Genomic DNA, 19,787 nt, shown 5'->3' with positions numbered 1-19,787 from the left:
ATAGGAAAATCCCCGAAATTGACGAACTTCGATTTTCGCGGTTATATCAATCAATCAATAAGAATTTATTTCGAACAATGTCCATATTGTGTTAGTAACATACAAATACTTAAATCTAGGGTTAGTATGACAAGATATTAATACAAATTCCTACATAAAGGGGCATGTAGCTGCACCCAGTGCTTCAGCCACGGTGAGTCCCACCGGTCGGCCAACGTGCACAGTATAGCCCAGAGGGCCTACCGCGAACCACGTTCGACGTGTTGCCTCCCTATCACACTTACGCACGAATTTACAAGTGCGACAGAGAAACAATACGTCGAGCGTGGTTCGCGGTAGGCTCTCAGACAAGAGGGCGGCCTCGGTGCGGACACAAGAATATCAATTTGTGACTGCGTGTATTTTTGCTAGTATTCACGTTTGGGGGCATTTTAAATCTAAAATTAGTGATTTAATTGGAGATTGATGCCAATTTCTTATTGATCAAATCGGTCGATTTGATCTTCCCGTCTGGACAGGCCTTAATTTGATTGATGTATCTTTTGCTATTCTATGTATTTATAGATAATCTGTGCGCGGGGTCGGTGTTCGGTGTGCGCCTCTGCGCAGAGAGACCTCATCAAAAGCGTTTGGCCGTTCGTTGAAGTTATTCGTTATTCCTTATTTTATGGTCAGTATTCACCGGCTTTCATTAGTTTATTAATATTAACGCCGTCCCATCATTTCTTCTTCTAATAGCACCAGCATAATATGAAGGTACGCGATGTCATCTTAACCTATTTCTTTTATCTTCTCTTGAAAGTATTCTTTCATCATTTACCATCATGTAATAATCATATTTCATTTTAACGTACATTTTAGTATTCATAAGCGATAACATTTTAATAATTTTAGGGTTATTAATATACCGGCTGTCCGCCGTCCGGCATGCCATTATGGAGCCATCTTGATCTACTGTAATGGCCGCCGTTCGTGTCACATGTCACAAACGTAATTTTGCCACGAAGTGATCGTATTTAGGGTGTTTCAGTGTTAGAAATTGTCTAGTGCATGTTCTTATTAGTTGTGTGATCGGTATTTGTAATGATCCGGTCGATGCAGATGGAGGGAGGCGTAGTTCACCCGCACCCGGGAGCGGTCGGCGTGGTGCACAGCGGAGTGCCGGGAGTCGTGCACGGGATGCCCGTGCACGGAGCGGGCCCGGACGGCGAGCACGCCCAGCACGGGCCGCGCCGCCGCTACAACAACCGCCCTAAACCGCCTAACAACTTAGAGAGGCTGCCGTTAGACGAGGCTGCTAAGAGAGTAAGTACCTACCCTACCCTCTTATGATTATGTATCGTTTTTTACAGTCATTGTACAAGTACCACTTCATCATTAAAATGCAGGTAGCCTTAGTATATCATTAACATCTTTTGTTGAACCAGACAACAGTAATAGACACTAAGACTTGTCATCTCAAATGGAATAAGGTTAAAAAATATTGTGCTGCTGATATGGTTGACTTACAGGACACAACCATGGTGCAAACTCAGCATACTATTATGGTCAAATCAGTAGCAATCTTTCATATTATATTTTATTATTTATACTTTTCTAATAGGAAATGGAATCTCTCCCTATGAAGACTCCGGTCTCGGTTCTCCAAGAGCTGTTGGCTCGCCGAGGAACCGTGCCTAAGTATGAACTGGTGCAGATCGAAGGCATGATCCATGAACCTACATTCCGTTATCGAGTGACTGTCGCTGATCTTGTTGGTAAGTAAAAGTCTCTGACTATTTTCACTGAAAATATGAGAGTATCTGATATTGTATATTGGTAGCAAAAGTAGGCTTATAGTTAATTCTTTATACTTTTACCTTTACTTGATTGCCTGGTACCTTCTGAAATTTGTATAGAACTAACTAATGATTAGGCGGGTCCACACAGAGCGAGCATACGCGCTAGGCAATTTCCCCACGGACAATACGGCCAGTGTAGACGTACCTTGGTCGAGGCGGCGTGCGCGTTTTCCTCGCCCAAGCATGCCGCCTCGGCCGGGGCATGTCTATATTGGCCGTTTTGTGCGTGAGGAAATTGCCTCGCGCGTACGCTTGCTCAGTGTGGACCGGCCTATTCCACATTCCTCTGATAAAAACTTTGCAATACCTCAAAAACTTCTTTCATAACAAAACTAAAAAAAAAAATTCGCAAAAAAATTAAGGACTAGACAGTCCTCTAGCTTCAATATTTGTCAATTTTGAAGATGACCAAAAAATTGCCTACAAACTCAGAAGTCTTATAACATTGAGTTCCTAAATATGGCAAGTTTTCTTTTCGCAGTTCTTTGTGCTATATCATTTTTTTTTTGCAAATAGCTATGGGCACTGGACGTTCAAAGAAGGAGGCCAAGCACTCTGCAGCTAAGGCTCTGCTTGACAAGCTGACTGGTGCTGCCCCGGCTGACCCACCAGCTAATGGAACTGTGCCCGAGACGTAAGTATTTCTTGTAGAACTTTTCTTGTATTCCAGGAAAGTGTTGGTTACGTAACGCTATTGTTTTAAATTAGCTTTAAATTTAATGGTATACAGGTGATTCAGGAGACGAGCAGGATCAAGCCTGAGCATTTAGTAAGTTGTAAGCAACTGTTTCGTACCAGTATTTGTGAGATTAAGTTATTTTCAACTGTTCAATTTATTTATGACATCTGTTGTTTTATTCGTAACAAGTGACGAATTGAATGTCAATAGAGTGAGATGTTTTCTTCATAATCTAAGTTCTGTCATAAGGGTTAAAGAGGTTTTATCTTTGTTAATTAAGTGTTGTAGGGTTTCCATGATTGTAGATACCTAATCAAATTTGTCTTTATCGAAAAGTAAAATAACAAATAAAGCGTTTTACTTAAATATGATGGTGAAAGATTCATTGACATTTACAAGAAAATCGAAATTTTGTTATCTAACTTAAGTGAGAGCACTTGCATATTCGAGTGATGAAGAAGCAGATTTTCGCGTTTCCTGGTAGGCTCTTTGTGTCATTTTTTTATTATCTGTGTATACTTGTCAAAAAACTTGTCAAAAGACACAGTATGTTTTTTTTATATTATAGGACATTATTACACAAATTGACTATCCCACAGTAATAAGGCTTGTGTTGAGGGTACTTAGACAACAATATATATAATATATAAATATTTATAAATACTTAAATACATAGACTCCGGAACCCATGACTCAGGAACAAATATCCATGCTCATCGCACAATAAATGCCCTTACCAGGATTTGAACCCGGGACCATCAGCTTCGTAGGCAGGTTCACTACCCACTAGGCCAAACTGGTCGTCGTATGTATACGTTACTCTATGGTTTACGAAAGGTGCCGCTAGGGCTGCAGTCTGGTGGCAGAACATTGCAGTAATACTCCCTTATTCTGCTATGCACAAGTACTGATTGGTCCTCCTTCTCACAGTACCGGCGGAGCGGTGGTGTCGTCGTTTGAAGACAAGCTGATGGGCAACCCGGTGGGCTGGCTGCAGGAGCTCTGCATGTCTCGCTTCTGGCCGCCGCCTTCCTACCATGCTGAGAACGACGACAATGTCAATAGACGTGAGTGCCACTCGGATGTCGTTAACCCTTTATTTTGCTATAGATATTTGATGATGTTTTTCTGTCTTGACATTCTACAGTCAAGTGCAAAAATATGTATCGAAGGAATCGTCTCATAAATATGGTACTACGCTGTTATTACACTGGAATAAGATGCTATGGGACATATTTTTGAGTAAGATGTGTACACCCTTATTTTTACACTTGACTGTATGTAATAAATAGTTGATGATCATAATGTAAATTCATATAGATAATATTAATATTATGAAAGAAATAAATCTAAATCTTTGAACGCCAAGCGTATCGTGCGCAGCGCGTCATTGTGAACCGTGTCAGAATGCATGAAGGTTAATAGTCGGTTGTAGCCGCACGCGTCATTTGACGTCCTTGGCGGTCAAAGGTTGAAACTAGTCTAGTGTAAAATACATTTCGGATAATTGACTGCTTATCATTATAAATAAGCAGTCAATTATCCGAAATGTATTTTACACTAGACTAGTTTTGCATAGTTTAAGTTAGCATATTATGATGGAACGGGGTCACTTGCGCGTTCCAAGGTTAGGACAACTAACTTGCGAGTTAACCGTTTATAAAGGGTTAACTCTGATTTAGTTAGCTTTGGAACCCGCAAATGGCCCTTATAAACAAATGACCATTCCACAGTTATGTAAAAAAATGTTTTTTTTTTTTAATTTTTGATTCATTTACCCCCTTATTCATATACGTGTACTAAAGTTACGATGCCGCTGATCATCGTTTGTCCCTTTCCGACGTATTGGTATGATGGACAGGGACAAACGATGATCAGCGGCATCGTAACTTTAGTACACGTTTATGAATATGGGGGTTAGAGAATACATTTTTTGCCCTTAGGGTTCCGTACCCAAAGGGTAAAAACGGGACCCTATTACTTAGACTCCACTGTCCGTCTGTCTGTCTTTCACCAGGCTGTATCTCATGAACCATGATATATTTATGTTGCCGTACCACAACAAATACTAAGAATATTATAAAATAAATATTTAAATCTTTAGCCCTAGTGAATTAGGGTACAAGTCTTGGGTAGCGTAGGTGTGAAAGGGTGTGTTGTCCCACGCAATATTTATGCCCTTTTATACCTAAGCTGCGCGAGACGAGCCCTTTTTCACTAGGTCTACAGAAATATTCCCATACAAGAAACGTGTTTTTTTTTGGCTGTTTTTTGCGCAATGGTACGGGAACCCTTAGTGCGCGGGTCCCACTCGCAATTGGCCGGTTTTTATGAGATAATTATGGGTGTTCTCATAAATAATGATTGATGACAATACCACTGTCATTACAAATGCCATGCAGACTTAGCTTGGTCCTACACTACAAGCCTATTTTTTTTTAAATTTAGTTTGATTTTGATAAAGTGGTTTCAGTCAAAATTCACGAAATTTTAGTATAATGGAGATAATCTCCAAATTATTTCTATACAAAATATATACTTGTAACAAACAAAACCTGTATGCTGTTGAACGTAAATCCTTCTCTTTGCTCTTTGCACGTCGTTCGGAACATATATAACTGATAATATGCGATGCTAACGTAACAAAAAAAAATTAAGATCATAATATTTTTTTCCTATAACTACTTTATTACAATAAACACATGAATTAAAATAAGCAAAATACTGATAATGGAGTGTGGAATTAAAAGGAGTGAAATCTCTTATGGTGTCCAGTTGTCAGCTATAAATAATAGTTCCAAAACCCTCCAGAATAACGCTAGAGTAGCTAAGAACCTAAGCGTTATTGACGGAGTAAAGTGCGCTATCTGTGATATGTTTTTTTTCATTGTAGGTATTGTAGCGCTACCTATTTAAGGTTATTTGACGGACACTTTTTGGTACATGGAGATTACATTCCTGACCTCTACCTTCCATACTCCGAGTGATGCGCCCGCGCGCCCCCGGGGCCGCGGTGCCGGCGGGACGCAGTTTGACGTCGCTAGCTTGTTAGCATATATTTAAAGCTGCGTCACACCCATGTGTTTGGCCAAGCCTTAAGATTTGACTGAAACCAGTTTTTGCCTGTTTGCTGCGGGGTCCTTTGGCTTGTAACCCTGAAAAACTGATAGATCTATTTTCACATGTATAGTTTTTTCTAGTTTGATATTTAGCTGAACTGTTTACAATTGGTACACAGGGCTCCCGCACGAGCGGCAGTTCACGATCATCTGCACGCTGCTGAAGCGCCGCGAGGTGGGCACGGGCAAGTCCAAGAAGCTCGCCAAGCGCCAGGCCGCCTACAAGATGTGGCAGGCGCTGCAGGACAACCCGCCCGAGGCCTTCCAGCCCGATGAGGAGGTAACCACTCATTGTTGTACAAGTCCAAGAAGCTCGCCAAGCGCCAGGCCGCCTACAAGATGTGGCAGGCGCTGCAGGACAACCCGCCCGAGGCCTTCCAGCCCGATGAGGAGGTAACCACTCATTGTTGTACAAGTCCAAGAAGCTCGCCAAGCGCCAGGCCGCCTACAAGATGTGGCAGGCGCTGCAGGACAACCCGCCCGAGGCCTTCCAGCCCGATGAGGAGGTAACCACTCATTGTTGTACAAGTCCAAGAAGCTCGCCAAGCGCCAGGCCGCCTACAAGATGTGGCAGGCGCTGCAGGACAACCCGCCCGAGGCCTTCCAGCCCGATGAGGAGGTAACCACTCATTGTTGTACAAGTCCAAGAAGCTCGCCAAGCGCCAGGCCGCCTACAAGATGTGGCAGGCGCTGCAGGACAACCCGCCCGAGGCCTTCCAGCCCGATGAGGAGGTAACCACTCATTGTTGTACAAGTCCAAGAAGCTCGCCAAGCGCCAGGCCGCCTACAAGATGTGGCAGGCGCTGCAGGACAACCCGCCCGAGGCCTTCCAGCCCGATGAGGAGGTAACCACTCATTGTTGTACAAGTCCAAGAAGCTCGCCAAGCGCCAGGCCGCCTACAAGATGTGGCAGGCGCTGCAGGACAACCCGCCCGAGGCCTTCCAGCCCGATGAGGAGGTAACCACTCATTGTTGTACAAGTCCAAGAAGCTCGCCAAGCGCCAGGCCGCCTACAAGATGTGGCAGGCGCTGCAGGACAACCCGCCCGAGGCCTTCCAGCCCGATGAGGAGGTAACCACTCATTGTTGTACAAGTCCAAGAAGCTCGCCAAGCGCCAGGCCGCCTACAAGATGTGGCAGGCGCTGCAGGACAACCCGCCCGAGGCCTTCCAGCCCGATGAGGAGGTAACCACTCATTGTTGTACAAGTCCAAGAAGCTCGCCAAGCGCCAGGCCGCCTACAAGATGTGGCAGGCGCTGCAGGACAACCCGCCCGAGGCCTTCCAGCCCGATGAGGAGGTAACCACTCATTGTTGTACAAGTCCAAGAAGCTCGCCAAGCGCCAGGCCGCCTACAAGATGTGGCAGGCGCTGCAGGACAACCCGCCCGAGGCCTTCCAGCCCGATGAGGAGGTAACCACTCATTGTTGTACAAGTCCAAGAAGCTCGCCAAGCGCCAGGCCGCCTACAAGATGTGGCAGGCGCTGCAGGACAACCCGCCCGAGGCCTTCCAGCCCGATGAGGAGGTAACCACTCATTGTTGTACAAGTCCAAGAAGCTCGCCAAGCGCCAGGCCGCCTACAAGATGTGGCAGGCGCTGCAGGACAACCCGCCCGAGGCCTTCCAGCCCGATGAGGAGGTAACCACTCATTGTTGTACAAGTCCAAGAAGCTCGCCAAGCGCCAGGCCGCCTACAAGATGTGGCAGGCGCTGCAGGACAACCCGCCCGAGGCCTTCCAGCCCGATGAGGAGGTAACCACTCATTGTTGTACAAGTCCAAGAAGCTCGCCAAGCGCCAGGCCGCCTACAAGATGTGGCAGGCGCTGCAGGACAACCCGCCCGAGGCCTTCCAGCCCGATGAGGAGGTAACCACTCATTGTTGTACAAGTCCAAGAAGCTCGCCAAGCGCCAGGCCGCCTACAAGATGTGGCAGGCGCTGCAGGACAACCCGCCCGAGGCCTTCCAGCCCGATGAGGAGGTAACCACTCATTGTTGTACAAGTCCAAGAAGCTCGCCAAGCGCCAGGCCGCCTACAAGATGTGGCAGGCGCTGCAGGACAACCCGCCCGAGGCCTTCCAGCCCGATGAGGAGGTAACCACTCATTGTTGTACATATGGCCAGCTGAAAAATTGCATGAATGAATTGCCATGCAATTTTGCAGCTCGGTGTACATCTAGGCATAATAGATCAGTGGTGGACAATGTACGGCCCGCGAGCCAACTCAGGCCCGCGAAAGGATTTTATCTGTCCAGACGGTCCTTCGTAAGAAAATAAAAAACTACTTATATGGTCCGCAAAATCATTAAAATGCATTTTTGCTACAATTCTAGCCCTCTGAAATTTATTCAACTTTCTGGTCCCCTATGAAGAAAGTTTGCCCACCACTGTAATAGATCAAAGGCCTAAGGTATAGCGACATCATTTCTAGCGATGGCGCCGTCATCTTTTGTTTGTGCCCCGTATGATGGCGCCATTTTTTGATATTTAACTTATTTAACACATATCAGTGAAAGAATAACGAGATGTTGTCAAAATTATTGAAATGGTTTTCATTGTGCACTATAACTATATTTATCAGTGACACAAACACTACAATTCTCTGGTAAAACTTATGTATTACTTTTTGAAAGGCAACAATACTTTAAGCACAAATAATTTCATGTCAACTTTACCTTATAAAAGTTATAAAATTATAAAACAAGCTTAATTTGTCCTTAATGTCAAAAAGCTTAAAGTATTGTCGATCAAAAAGGTTTGTGTTAATCCCCAGTGTAACTAACAAAACAAGATTTTTTTCCAAATTTATTAACAGCCATGATGCGAGTGGCTCCTTTGTGTCGTTCAGCCGTAAGGGTTAGCACTTGGCCAGGTGTTTTACTATCTTTCGGTCGACGGCCTAGCGAGAGGCCACTGGGGTCTAAGCTCGGAATTCCCTGGGGGACAAAATGTTCTGCGACTGGCAGAGAAATAAAAGAATTGACTCAGTTGACATGACGAACATCGCATATACAGAGTACCTTTTGACCTTTATGGGTCTAATTAAATTATATTATACTATTGCGTTAAAACTAAAATTTTCTTAAAATTACAATGTATTTTAGGTCCTTTTTCAGTCACGCTTCAAAATCTGAGATTGAGTTATTAGCATTTTCAATGTTTTGCAATATGTATTGACATCGCAACAAATGTCGTCGATTTTAAAACTGCTTGCTTACTTCAATATATTTAAATTTTGCATAAATATTACTAGTAATATTAAAAAAAGCGCAATTTGTTTAGTTTTAAATATAGCAGAAACAGAACTGCTTACTAGTGTGTTGTCTTTACCAGAAATGCACTAGCAATTCTTCTAAATTCGCTACCAATAGTCGCATTACATTTTGTTCCCTCGTGAAATCGCTGCTTATAATCGTGTTATGTTTTAGGGAGTGGCGGCCCGCTACGCCGACCTGAAAGACAGTAAAATCTCCACTCTGACTACCAGTCACAGCCACAAGGTGTCACAGTTTCACAAGCATCTCAAACAGTCTGTCGGCCCCAACCTGGCCAAGTTGCAGGTATGCAAGATTTTTCATTATTATGCATGGGATTTGGTTGTTGTATATGTGATATGATTGCAACGATTTATTATATACGAACGAAATTCGTTTTCTTTATATTTGTTGCCTTTCCAGGCTGACTCAATGAATTTGAGTTTTTTCTCGAAAATTCTGCTTTTAATTGGGTAATTTAGAGCGGATTCAAGCAAACTTGGAAGTAGTAAACTACTTGATGTTAATTTGTTAAACATTTCGAGTGTTTAAATTGTTCATGTACCCTTTCTTAAAACCCCTATGTTAAAAGTATATTTTTATGTGTAGTCTGTAGGGCTAAGATGGTCGGCTCTTTATCATTTGTCACCATTTCTGTCACGTTCTAACAAGTATGTAAGCGCGAAAGTGACGGGCATAGTGACAAGTGATAAAAATGGAACGATGCTGCCACTGCTGATCTGGTCGGATTGGTAAAATTTGTCTACACATTTAAGTTATATTTCACTACATAGTTGGTATGGCCGTGTTTAGCTAAACTACCTTTTCACAGTTTGTAACGAAGGTTCCAGATTTTGGTTAAAATGAAAATCCGAGACAAATAGTCGGTTGCTGGATATTTGGAAGCCGGTTGATAAAATAAAATAAATGTTATAATAAATAATGCATGTATAACATTCGTCGTTTAACCACCTAGTAGTTAGAAATCGCTCGGCTCAAAACACATTAAGTAGAATCTATCTTCAACATAGTTAATCTTTTTTCAGGTGACCCCGCTGAACAACAAGGACTTCAACTTCGTGCAGTTCCTGCAGGAGATCGCGTCGGAGCAGTCGTTCGAGGTGACGTACGTGGACATCGAGGAGAAGTCCATGTCGGGGCGCTGCCAGTGCCTGGTGCAGCTGTCCACGCTGCCCGTGGCCGTGTGCTACGGCAGCGGGCTCAGCAGCAAGGACGCGCAGGCCTCCGCCGCGCAGAACGCGCTCGAGTACCTCAAGATCATGACCAAGAAGTGAGCGGCCGCCGCGCCTCCCGACACCGGCCGGGGACCAGCCAACGTCTCCGGGGACCGGCCAACCTCTCCGGGGCTCAGCCAACGTCTCCGGGGACCGGCCCACAGCCAGCGTCTCCGGTGAACCTGCCCCGGGCCGCTGTCGCTAGGTCACAGTCGACACTCCTATCACCACTTCCCATTTGAATATGGCACGCCTGCCGGTAGCGCTTCGGGCTATGCTTTATAACTGGCACGTTTGCAGTATCTTACTTGTGATTTTATTTATTGTTCTGGCGTTCGATTCCTTTCTTTGTTTTAAATAAATTATTTCAGCAAGTGACTTCTCACTTGTACTACTACTGCCAACGTGCGAGGGTAAATCGCATAGCCCGTAAACATAATGAAACAAAGTATGGAGTGGTCATATAACATAATACAAGCTATACTTTGCATAGAATTAGTGTAATTTTCCCAGCGTGGAAATTACTAAAAAAAAAAATACAAAAAATACAAAAAAATATAAAAAATAAGTATAAAATGTAAAAAAAAGTGTGGACTATAATATTTCCAGTTTAATATTCAGCATTATTCTAGGCATGTTTTTGAATTCATATCTAAAACGATCGTTATTATTATCAATGAAAAAAAAAAACAAAATGTTAGCTTTTAATGTATTATAGTAATCATGGCAAAGCCTATTATATTTTTACCTTCACAGATTTACTTCTGGTTAGGTTTAGTCTGGTGTGTTATGAAATCAACATGCTGAGCATTAAACGGAAAATTAATTCTCAGCTAATAATGTAATGTAATGTCTTGTTGACGAACCGCCCGGCCTTTGCTTTGTAACGAGCTGCCAGATGTGGTCCTTTACTTGAACTTAACTGAACTTTTTACAAAGTGCAAGGGTTGGATTCTGCAGATGACTCGAGTGTGGTGGCAGGATCGCGAATATTTTAGTTATATTTTAAACCAGTCACTGAGGTTTTCTTTTGAACGCATGACGGAAAACTTTGCAGGGAAGCTGAGAACTTTGTGTCAGAGTGAATATATCACTGGTATAAGCGGTTGCGGAGTTAGGATCCCTTGCCTGTGAAAATGGGCATTATTTTAATGCAAAGTATAGAGGTTGTAACATTAGTACCTGTTCAGCATCGTCGTTCGTGCTCGGAGGACACTCGGCACATACGAGGGTTCTGCGCACCGAGTTTCTTTTAAATTGAATGGTGTGTCCACCTGCCCTACCGTCGCACTGTTCAAGTTGGAAAAAACTTATCAGAGTAAAGGATTGGAGTTCTGTTCAACCAAGACCGACTAAATATTGTACTCCCAGAAGGGCGTAGTTGTTTATTTTTGTGTTTAGTGAGTCTTGGTTTTACTTCTTGTGATTAATCTCAAGGATAACTGTTGTAGAATATTGTCACTATTGTGAACACTTTGAATTCATATTTGCGTAGATGTACGTTTTATTTTAAATGCCGTAAGATATAATTTTGTCAATGCACTGTTTGCTCTAATTAAAATAAAATTTTGATGTTGCTTAACTATATTTTGAGTTTTATTTATCATCTGCCCTGTTAGCACTAAAGTTCAACCCGTACAGATTTAAATTTAGGCTAATGAAACAGTTGGGCCCCATACGCACTATGCGGCCAGCCGCGTGCGGTTGCGGCGGACCGCTTAGTGCGTTCAGTATTTATGGTTGCGGATTCATACATTCTTAACCGTCATGCATATCAAGGTGTATCAAAAATGGTGGTAAACATTTTTTTCTTCTATTCCCTAATCAGTGGCAACAGTATGGTTCAATTTTTATCACTTGTCACTATGCCCGTCACTTTCGCGCATACATACTTGTTAGAAAGTGACAGGCATGGTGACAAATGATAAAGAGCCGACCATCTTAGCCCTACAGAACACGGTACCGGATATGCCACACTATTTTTGTTGTGTAAAGTGATATAGTATTTTATGCAACCGTTGTTTTAAGAGAGGTCAAAGGCGAGAGGCGTAAGTAACAATTTTGAGAAGCCGAAAATTGTTAATAAAGACGCTACGAGTATTTTTTGACTCGGTTAAACAACGTTGCATACAATACTTTTTCTACGACCAAGCACTTTGAAATAAAATTGTAAGTAAATTTAATAAATATTTTTCATGTCATCATTTCATTTATTTATTTTATGTCGTGATTTTGAAGGCTGCAAATTTTTAGTGACTTCTTGGGCCATCAATGATCAAAGAGCATATAATCACTACGTTCTACGTTGTCAATGATATTTCTTCAGGCGTAGACACGAGTTTTCGTCGTAATCCATTTTATAATTGAAAGACGCACTGCTTTTTACCACAAAAGTTAAGTTTTTATTCGACAACCACAATTAAATAACCACAATTCAATTCAATTCAAATATACTTTATTCATGTAGGCCTAGCAACAAGCACTTATGAATAGTAAGACAGTATTACATATAATTATCTTAATCTAATTATCAGAGCAATTTATTGATGTTGTAAATATTATTCCATATATAATACTAATGAATATAATTCATAGATCAAATTTAATACTAAAACTTTCACAAAATATAGTCATACAAAAAAAAAAATGTATAAAAAATACTAGTCTAGATTGTTTCTAGAATAAATTCTAAATGTCAAACAAATATAATAAAAACAACAAAGGAAATACATGCATTGGAATATCCATTTCATCATCATTATTCAAATATAATAAATAATTAATCATTTCGAATCACAATTAATCCCACGTTGTTTTATCATTCATGTAGTCTTGTGTGGTATAATAAGCTTTAGAAATAAGTTTACGCTTTACATGATTCTTAAATTTATTAATTGGAAACTCAGTAATATGGTTTGGAAGTTTATTATAAAATCTCACACAATTACCCATGAATGATTTTTTAATTTTATGGAGCCGAGTGAAGGGCACGGCGAACTTATGTTTATTTCTAGTATTCATATTATGAATGTCACAATTTTTCTTAAAATCGGCAATATTTTTATGCACATACAGAATATTCTCATAAATGTATTGACAGTGCACTGTCATGATGTCAATTTCCTTAAATTTATCTCTCAGTGAGTCTCTATGGTTCATTTTATATATTGCTCGAATAGCCCTCTTCTGCAGAACAAAAATGGTATTTATATCTGATGCACCACCCCACAGTAAAATACCATATGACATAATGCTATGGAAGTAACTAAAATATACTAATCGAGCTGTTTTTACATCAGTTAACTGACGGATTTTGCTTACTGCAAAAGCTGCAGAACTCAGTCTATTCGAAAGAGTAGCAATATGGGGACCCCACTGGAGTTTAGAATCTAAAGTTATACCAAGAAAAACTGTACTATCAACTAATTCCAATTCCTCATCCTTCACAATGACACTTGTTTTTACATGCCTTACATTACTAGTACTTTACATTCAAGAAGTAGCAAAGAATGGAGGGTACGGGCGGGAAAATGTATGAATGAAATTTTTAAAAACATACCTATGTACGGAAGGTTAAGGAGGTAAGGAAATAAATCTCCATGTACCAAAAAGTGTCATCTAAAAACCTTAAATAGGTGGCGCTACAATACCTAGAATACTTGAATAAAAAAATCAAATCATAGACAACGCACTTCACTCCGTCAATAGCGCCTAGGTTCTTAGCTACTCTAGCGCTACTCTGGAGAGATTTGGAACTATTATTTACAGCTGACAGCTGGACACTTTTGCAACAGTTCTATCACAAGAGATGTCACTCCTCTTAATTCCACACTCCATATGCCTATGGTTCACTTATTTGTCAGAGATGACATTTAAAATAAGGTTGGCAACATTGTATTTATATTTGTACAATATTTTTTACATTGTATACAATATTTTTTAAGTGGCCATTACACGAAGTATTGAAATAAGTATTGAGTTTTGGGGAATAGACTAAAGACTTGTCTTGATAACTGTAAGGTAGGGTTTTAAGATGTGTGCACGACCCTTTATATGACAAATAAAAGTACGGGAGTAGAAAAAAACAATAATGCTACTTGAACATTTAGTCCTTAACCCATTCAGGGCCAGCGACTCAGCATATAGGTCATGCTCAAACAGTTCCGCAGGGCCAGTGACTCACATGTGGGTCATGAATAAATTCTGATTTAAACAAACGAAACGTAATTTGACGAAATAAAGTATTTATCCACTACGTTAAGTATAAGGTATATTACAATAAAAAATTATAAATACTTTTTTTTTAAATGAAAATAGAGCCTAGAATATTCAATTTTGGTTTACTATGAGTGTAATATAGTAAGTATACTGAAATTCTAGATACAGTATACGCGTTGCAAGTAAACAGAAAAATCAATATTTCAAAGATACCAAAAATATGTATATTTTAGAAGTTATTGACATGGCTCAGGGTATGGGTTACCGTGGCCTGGCGCTATTTGTAAAAACTAGAAATGTTTCCGTAGCAGGCTAAAATAAACTTAATTGGCTGGTTTTAAAGCTTATTTCGTGTTGAAGCTGTTTGATATTGTACCATTTTACAACCGATTACTGTTTGGATGATGGTACGCAACATTTACCAACCCGTAGTATAATAATATTTTGTTTTGTGAGAGGGGTAAGGCAACGAGGATTTTCTTCTATTTTGTTTGTAAATTGTAAATAGTATAGGTAGTAAATGTTCGTAAATAGCATATAATATTAGTTATTAATAATCACGAAAGAGCGGTGCCTCCCAACACAGGCAATGATTTAATGAAATACAGAAATTTGTATTTTGTATCTATAGGGTTATAAGCCTAAAAGCGGTTCAGTAAGTTCCACGTTACGAGCAGTGTGTTGAAAAATACGTAATTAATAATCATTGAACACCTACATTTTTAACGACATCGACATCAATATTTATTATGGCTATTCGAATTAAATTTTAATTAGTTTGTAGGAAATTTTTCCAATCAGTCCTAAAGCATGTTTAGACCAAAGTAAGTACATAAGTAATTAACACTTTATTGTAAGAGAAAGGATAGTTCTCCCTCCCTTGAGGGTCATCCATCGGAATCGAATGTGTTGTAAGATATGGGACGCTCGTAGACGTGGTCGTAAGGTCTAAGAAACTGCTCACTTTACTCATTGCGTTATCCAACACTGTTATGGATTTCTGGCCAAACTATTAGGTATTAGATTACACACACACATATCTGACTTGTGTTCTTAATATTATTTCGTGTTTATTCATGCAGCGAACTGTACGAGGATCACTAAGTACATCGCTGCTGCGGCGACCATCTGAAACAGATGGGAAAAATACAGATACATGTTTCGGAAGGTTTCGATAAAGATCATAAAGTTGTAAAAGTGCTCGGAAATTTCAGGAAAGGTTTACAGAAAATAAAGGAAACTTTCATTTTAGAAATGAATCTCCAATTGTGGAGAAATTCTGATACAACAACTGTTTGGTTAAGTTTCATTCTTCAGTGCAACATCAGTGCCATTGGCCATTCAACATAATATTCATCTTGTTATACCGCCCATATATTTCTATGTCATAACCGCTTCCTGTAAATTGATTTTCATACTACCTAATACCTTTATGGAATTCATATTTATGCCTACTGATGTGGCGTAAGAAAGTGTCCATTTTCCACGTGGATAATTGCGGAAGATACATCGCGGATTCCATTTTAGAAATGAATAATATGAATTCCATAAAGGTATTAGGTAGTATGAAAATCAATTTACAGGAAGCGGTTATGACATAGAAATATATGGGCGGTATAACAAGATGAATATTGAATGGCCAATGGCACTGAAGTTGCACTGAAGAATGAAACTTAACCAAACAGTTGTTGTATCAGAATTTCTACTTCTTCAAATGACGCTGATTCTGAATCTGAACTTACATTAAACATGAGCGGAGCTTCTAGTACAAAATAGCCATAAATGCTAATCTCGGTATCTTGAAAATTCATCAAAGTCGAAAAATGTTGAATCTGAGGACAGAAAATGTTTCTATATTAATTAAGTATGATTAATTTCGGATAACAGCCAAATAAGCTAAGTTAACCAGCATTGTAATGCGGTGTGGCGAAGCATAGTGATACTTTATTATACATTTAAGACCTACTGTTGTATCTACCTATGTTTGACAAGTAAATAATTTGGAATATGTAAATGTAAATTAAACAAAAAATACAAGGAATTAGATAAGAACATACCTCCATGAATAAATCTATGTCTTCTTCTTCACTATTTGGTATATCATGGATTATACGTCCGATGTTGTCAGCCTGAACACAAACAAATAATGAAAATTAGCCATAATAATATCTTCCGCAAAAAGATAAACTTCGACATTTAAACATGCACCTCTGATTTCAATAAGCTCCCAGATCGTGCCAAAACGTAAACCTTTATGAATTGTAACATGACCCAAAAAGAGCATTCAATGATGTGTTGAACGCTAAAGTTGTCCTTATAAAATAGTCCCAAGCACAAGTCGCAAGACTCGCTGACTGCCGTGTGAAAGCATTGTAACAGAGTAAACAGGATCGGAGCTTGGAACACCTCATTTATTTGTCTCTTGACACGCATCGCTGTCACGTACACAGTCTGCATCTGAGACAGCGTTACTGAACTACGCGCCAACTCCACTTCCGATCCCTTAATGATTCTCCGGACTTGCTTGAACATCTTGCAATGACTCTCGATATTCTTCAACAGTGCGACTACCGTCAATATAAGTACAAAATAGAAAGCTACGACAATGAATTGTATCATCTCGGGTATATTGAAAGAAAACGTTATCAATATTCTTTTCCATAAACTGGATTGCCCTACGAACGTGACGGTTGTAAGCATGATCAAAATCATAATTAGATTTCCGAAAACTACACAGTTAACTTGCACGCGCAGGCGACTTAAAATCATGTCTCTATTAACGTAATTTAGATCGTCCCAGGCCCGGGTGATGTGCCTGAACATTGACGCATATACATCCTTCTTACGATGCACACAGAAATATGTAGTAGTACAGAAGAGAATTGCTGTAATTAGTTCAATCACGTAATTGGCTTTTGCCATAGCGCCCTCGGCAAGAACATTGTCTTCACTTGATGTTATTACTTGGTGTACGTGAAGTCCAAAAAATATGTAAACAACGAGTAGGATAAAAAGAGCGCGAAGTGAGCGGCTAAAATAGGGCTTTAGTAAGATGGTGCAGTTTTTCTTTTTTTTCGGGAAATTGATCGAACAGGGAATTAATCCAAAAACACATAGCACTAGGTATAGAGGCTTGAAAATTTGCAGCAAAGAAAATTCTTCTTTGTGTCTCAGAAATGGGGAGAAGTACAGTGTCAGTGAAGTAAACATTTTTAAGGTTGATTGACGTGGAAACCGCAGTGCAGTTATGCGGTTCAATGTCGAAATTTTATTACCTCATGTGAAAGCATTGGTCATCAGTGTGGCAGGGGAGAGTGGGGGACTTGGGAACGACGGGAACAGTGACATAGAGAGTACTTAGATTAGAAGCAATTCCGCTATACCATTTTTAGTTTGTTCAACGCAAGCATCGAGTTATGGTCACAGTTAGCCAAAAATAATTATTTCAATTTATTTATAATTTTAATCACATGTTGCAATAGATGTAAGCATCGAGATGGGACTGTATACATGACATATTTCAATAGTATATTGTATGTAATATCGGCTTTCAAACCCCATGCGGTTCTAAGTTCTTCAAAAATACAAAAGACAGTGACGCTCATTTTGATTTATATTGATCACTTAGGGTAATTAGAGTCAGACCAAGACAAGTCTGCAATGATTTTTATAGCACACGCAGTGCAAGTGTTATGTGTGACTTTAAACTACAAACTTCTATGAAATTATGACGTATAAATAACACTTGCATTGATTGTGCTATCAAAATCGTTGCAGACTTATCTTGATGGTTTAACTCTAGAAACGAAGGAAATGAAAATGTTCCCAATTACCTCTTGTTTTCTTAATGTTTTTCATGCCTTGAGGTAGAAATGGAAACCTGAAAGTGATAGTAGATTGAAAATCTTCAGTGTTTCTGTATCTACTTCCACGCGAACTTTTTCCAATTACCCCATACGGGTTCGGCTAAATTGAGACTTAGGCAAAGTTATTACAAATACAACAAATACAAATAATACAAATAATTTTATTGAAAACAGTATAAGTACAGTGTTAGCACTTAAAGACTAAGGATTAAGGATAAGGAAAAGTTTACAAATGCCTGAACTAGGAGTTCCTGTATTGACTTCGTCTTGAATTTTATGTGATATCTTTGTTTTTAAAAATCATTGGAATATAATTAGATAAGCAAATAACACAAAAAATAAATTAATAAGTGTTCCTAACTCCCCCACTTTACCCTAATTACTCAGAGTGGTACTCCTACTGTTATTAATTAGTACCTAGGTTGGTAGTGTTGGTACTTAATATTGAGCGCATCTATGCGTTACATGCAGCAAGTATTGTATTAAGCTTCTATCATTGCTACGTGATTGCTACTAAGTAAAACTTAGTAAGTATCCCAAAGACAGTTATGACCTTATGCCGAAAAACGTAATTTCGGGAGATTTTCTATAACCGCTACCCAAAGCTCTCTGTCTCCGCTAACCAAAGGTTGTCTGGAAGAGATTGCTCTCATATATTTAATTAATAGTTTATTTTCTTGTATATTTTTACTGAGATGTGTCAATAAAGAGTATTCTATCTATCTTGAGCCGCCCACAAGTCATAACTTTCCAAGGCAAATGCAATTTTGATTTGTCAAAATAAAGATTCTAAATAAAATTCAAGAGAATAAGAAGTTAAAAATCAAACGGTGTATCTATCTACTCGAGTATAGCCATAGGCCAAAGGTATATATCGCCATCTATTCAACCATTTTTTTCTTAATTTTTTCCGAGGCACATTTTTTTCTTAGACTTTATTTACCTTTTTTAGCGAGAGGGCTTTTTTATACCTACAAACGCATGCACTGGACACCTGTTCGTGCGGCTATATGACAAGAGGGAATGGGGTAATTAATGAGCATGATTGAGGAATTAAGGATACGATTTTGCCTAATAATGATAATGATGCAGTGTGTCCAATTTAGTTTACCTATTGGTAGGGTCGCCATAATGATTCGGAACTGATACGGGACCATGGGATAGCATCACGTATAAATCGGGGATGCCGGGGACTTAGTATAAATGGAAAATTCATTTATCACATTGACACCACTACAAAGTAAAAGTATACAAAATATAAGAAAAAAAAAAATTCCATTCCGCAAACCGCTGAACTGATTTAGTTGAAATTTCGTATAGATATAGTCTGAGCCCTAGTAAAGGACATAGGACAGTTTTTATCCAAAAATAATCCCTTAAATGAAGTTTGCATGGAAAATGAATAATCGCTGAACCGATTAAGACGAAATTTGGTATAATTTACATCTTTAATTTAATTGAAAATAATACAAAACGCGACTTAGAATCTAAAACTTAAACATTTATTAACTTTAGACGTTGCCCACGTCGTCGAAGCTGAAAGGCTGGAAAACAATTGCTATGTGTAGATAGCCACCTCCC

At 39.7% G+C, this 19,787-nt stretch overlaps 2 protein-coding genes across 3 annotated transcripts; one reads left to right on the top strand and one right to left on the bottom strand.

The window, feature by feature from the left end:
* Window positions 1-560: 560 nt before the first annotated feature.
* Window positions 561-11,707, top strand: LOC133523972 (interferon-inducible double-stranded RNA-dependent protein kinase activator A homolog). Its single transcript, XM_061859711.1, has 8 exons — window positions 561-756; window positions 1,102-1,305; window positions 1,604-1,757; window positions 2,358-2,475; window positions 3,451-3,587; window positions 5,759-5,919; window positions 9,062-9,193; window positions 9,934-11,707. The coding sequence occupies exons 1-8, from the start codon at window positions 751-753 to the stop codon at window positions 10,180-10,182; spliced, it is 1,161 nt and encodes a 386-aa protein (XP_061715695.1). The 5' UTR covers window positions 561-750; the 3' UTR covers window positions 10,183-11,707.
* Window positions 11,708-14,472: 2,765 nt separating this feature from the next.
* LOC133523971 (uncharacterized) lies at window positions 14,473-19,010 on the bottom strand. Of its 2 annotated transcripts, none has more exons than XM_061859710.1 (3): window positions 16,549-19,010; window positions 16,398-16,469; window positions 14,473-15,468 (listed from the first exon to the last, which is right to left on the bottom strand). In XM_061859710.1, the coding sequence occupies exons 1-3, from the start codon at window positions 17,548-17,550 to the stop codon at window positions 15,415-15,417; spliced, it is 1,128 nt and encodes a 375-aa protein (XP_061715694.1). In that variant the 5' UTR covers window positions 17,551-19,010; the 3' UTR covers window positions 14,473-15,414. The 2 variants fall into 2 exon arrangements, with proteins under 2 accessions (XP_061715694.1, XP_061715693.1); XM_061859709.1 differs by having other exon boundaries at window positions 15,387-16,172.
* Window positions 19,011-19,787: the final 777 nt, after the last annotated feature.

The sequence above is a fragment of the Cydia pomonella genome, chromosome 13 (genome assembly GCF_033807575.1).
Source record: "Cydia pomonella isolate Wapato2018A chromosome 13, ilCydPomo1, whole genome shotgun sequence".
Lineage (NCBI taxonomy): Eukaryota > Metazoa > Arthropoda > Insecta > Lepidoptera > Tortricidae > Cydia > Cydia pomonella.
The sequence above is the reverse complement of the archived record's forward strand: the minus strand, read 5'-3'. Positions and strand labels throughout refer to the sequence as shown.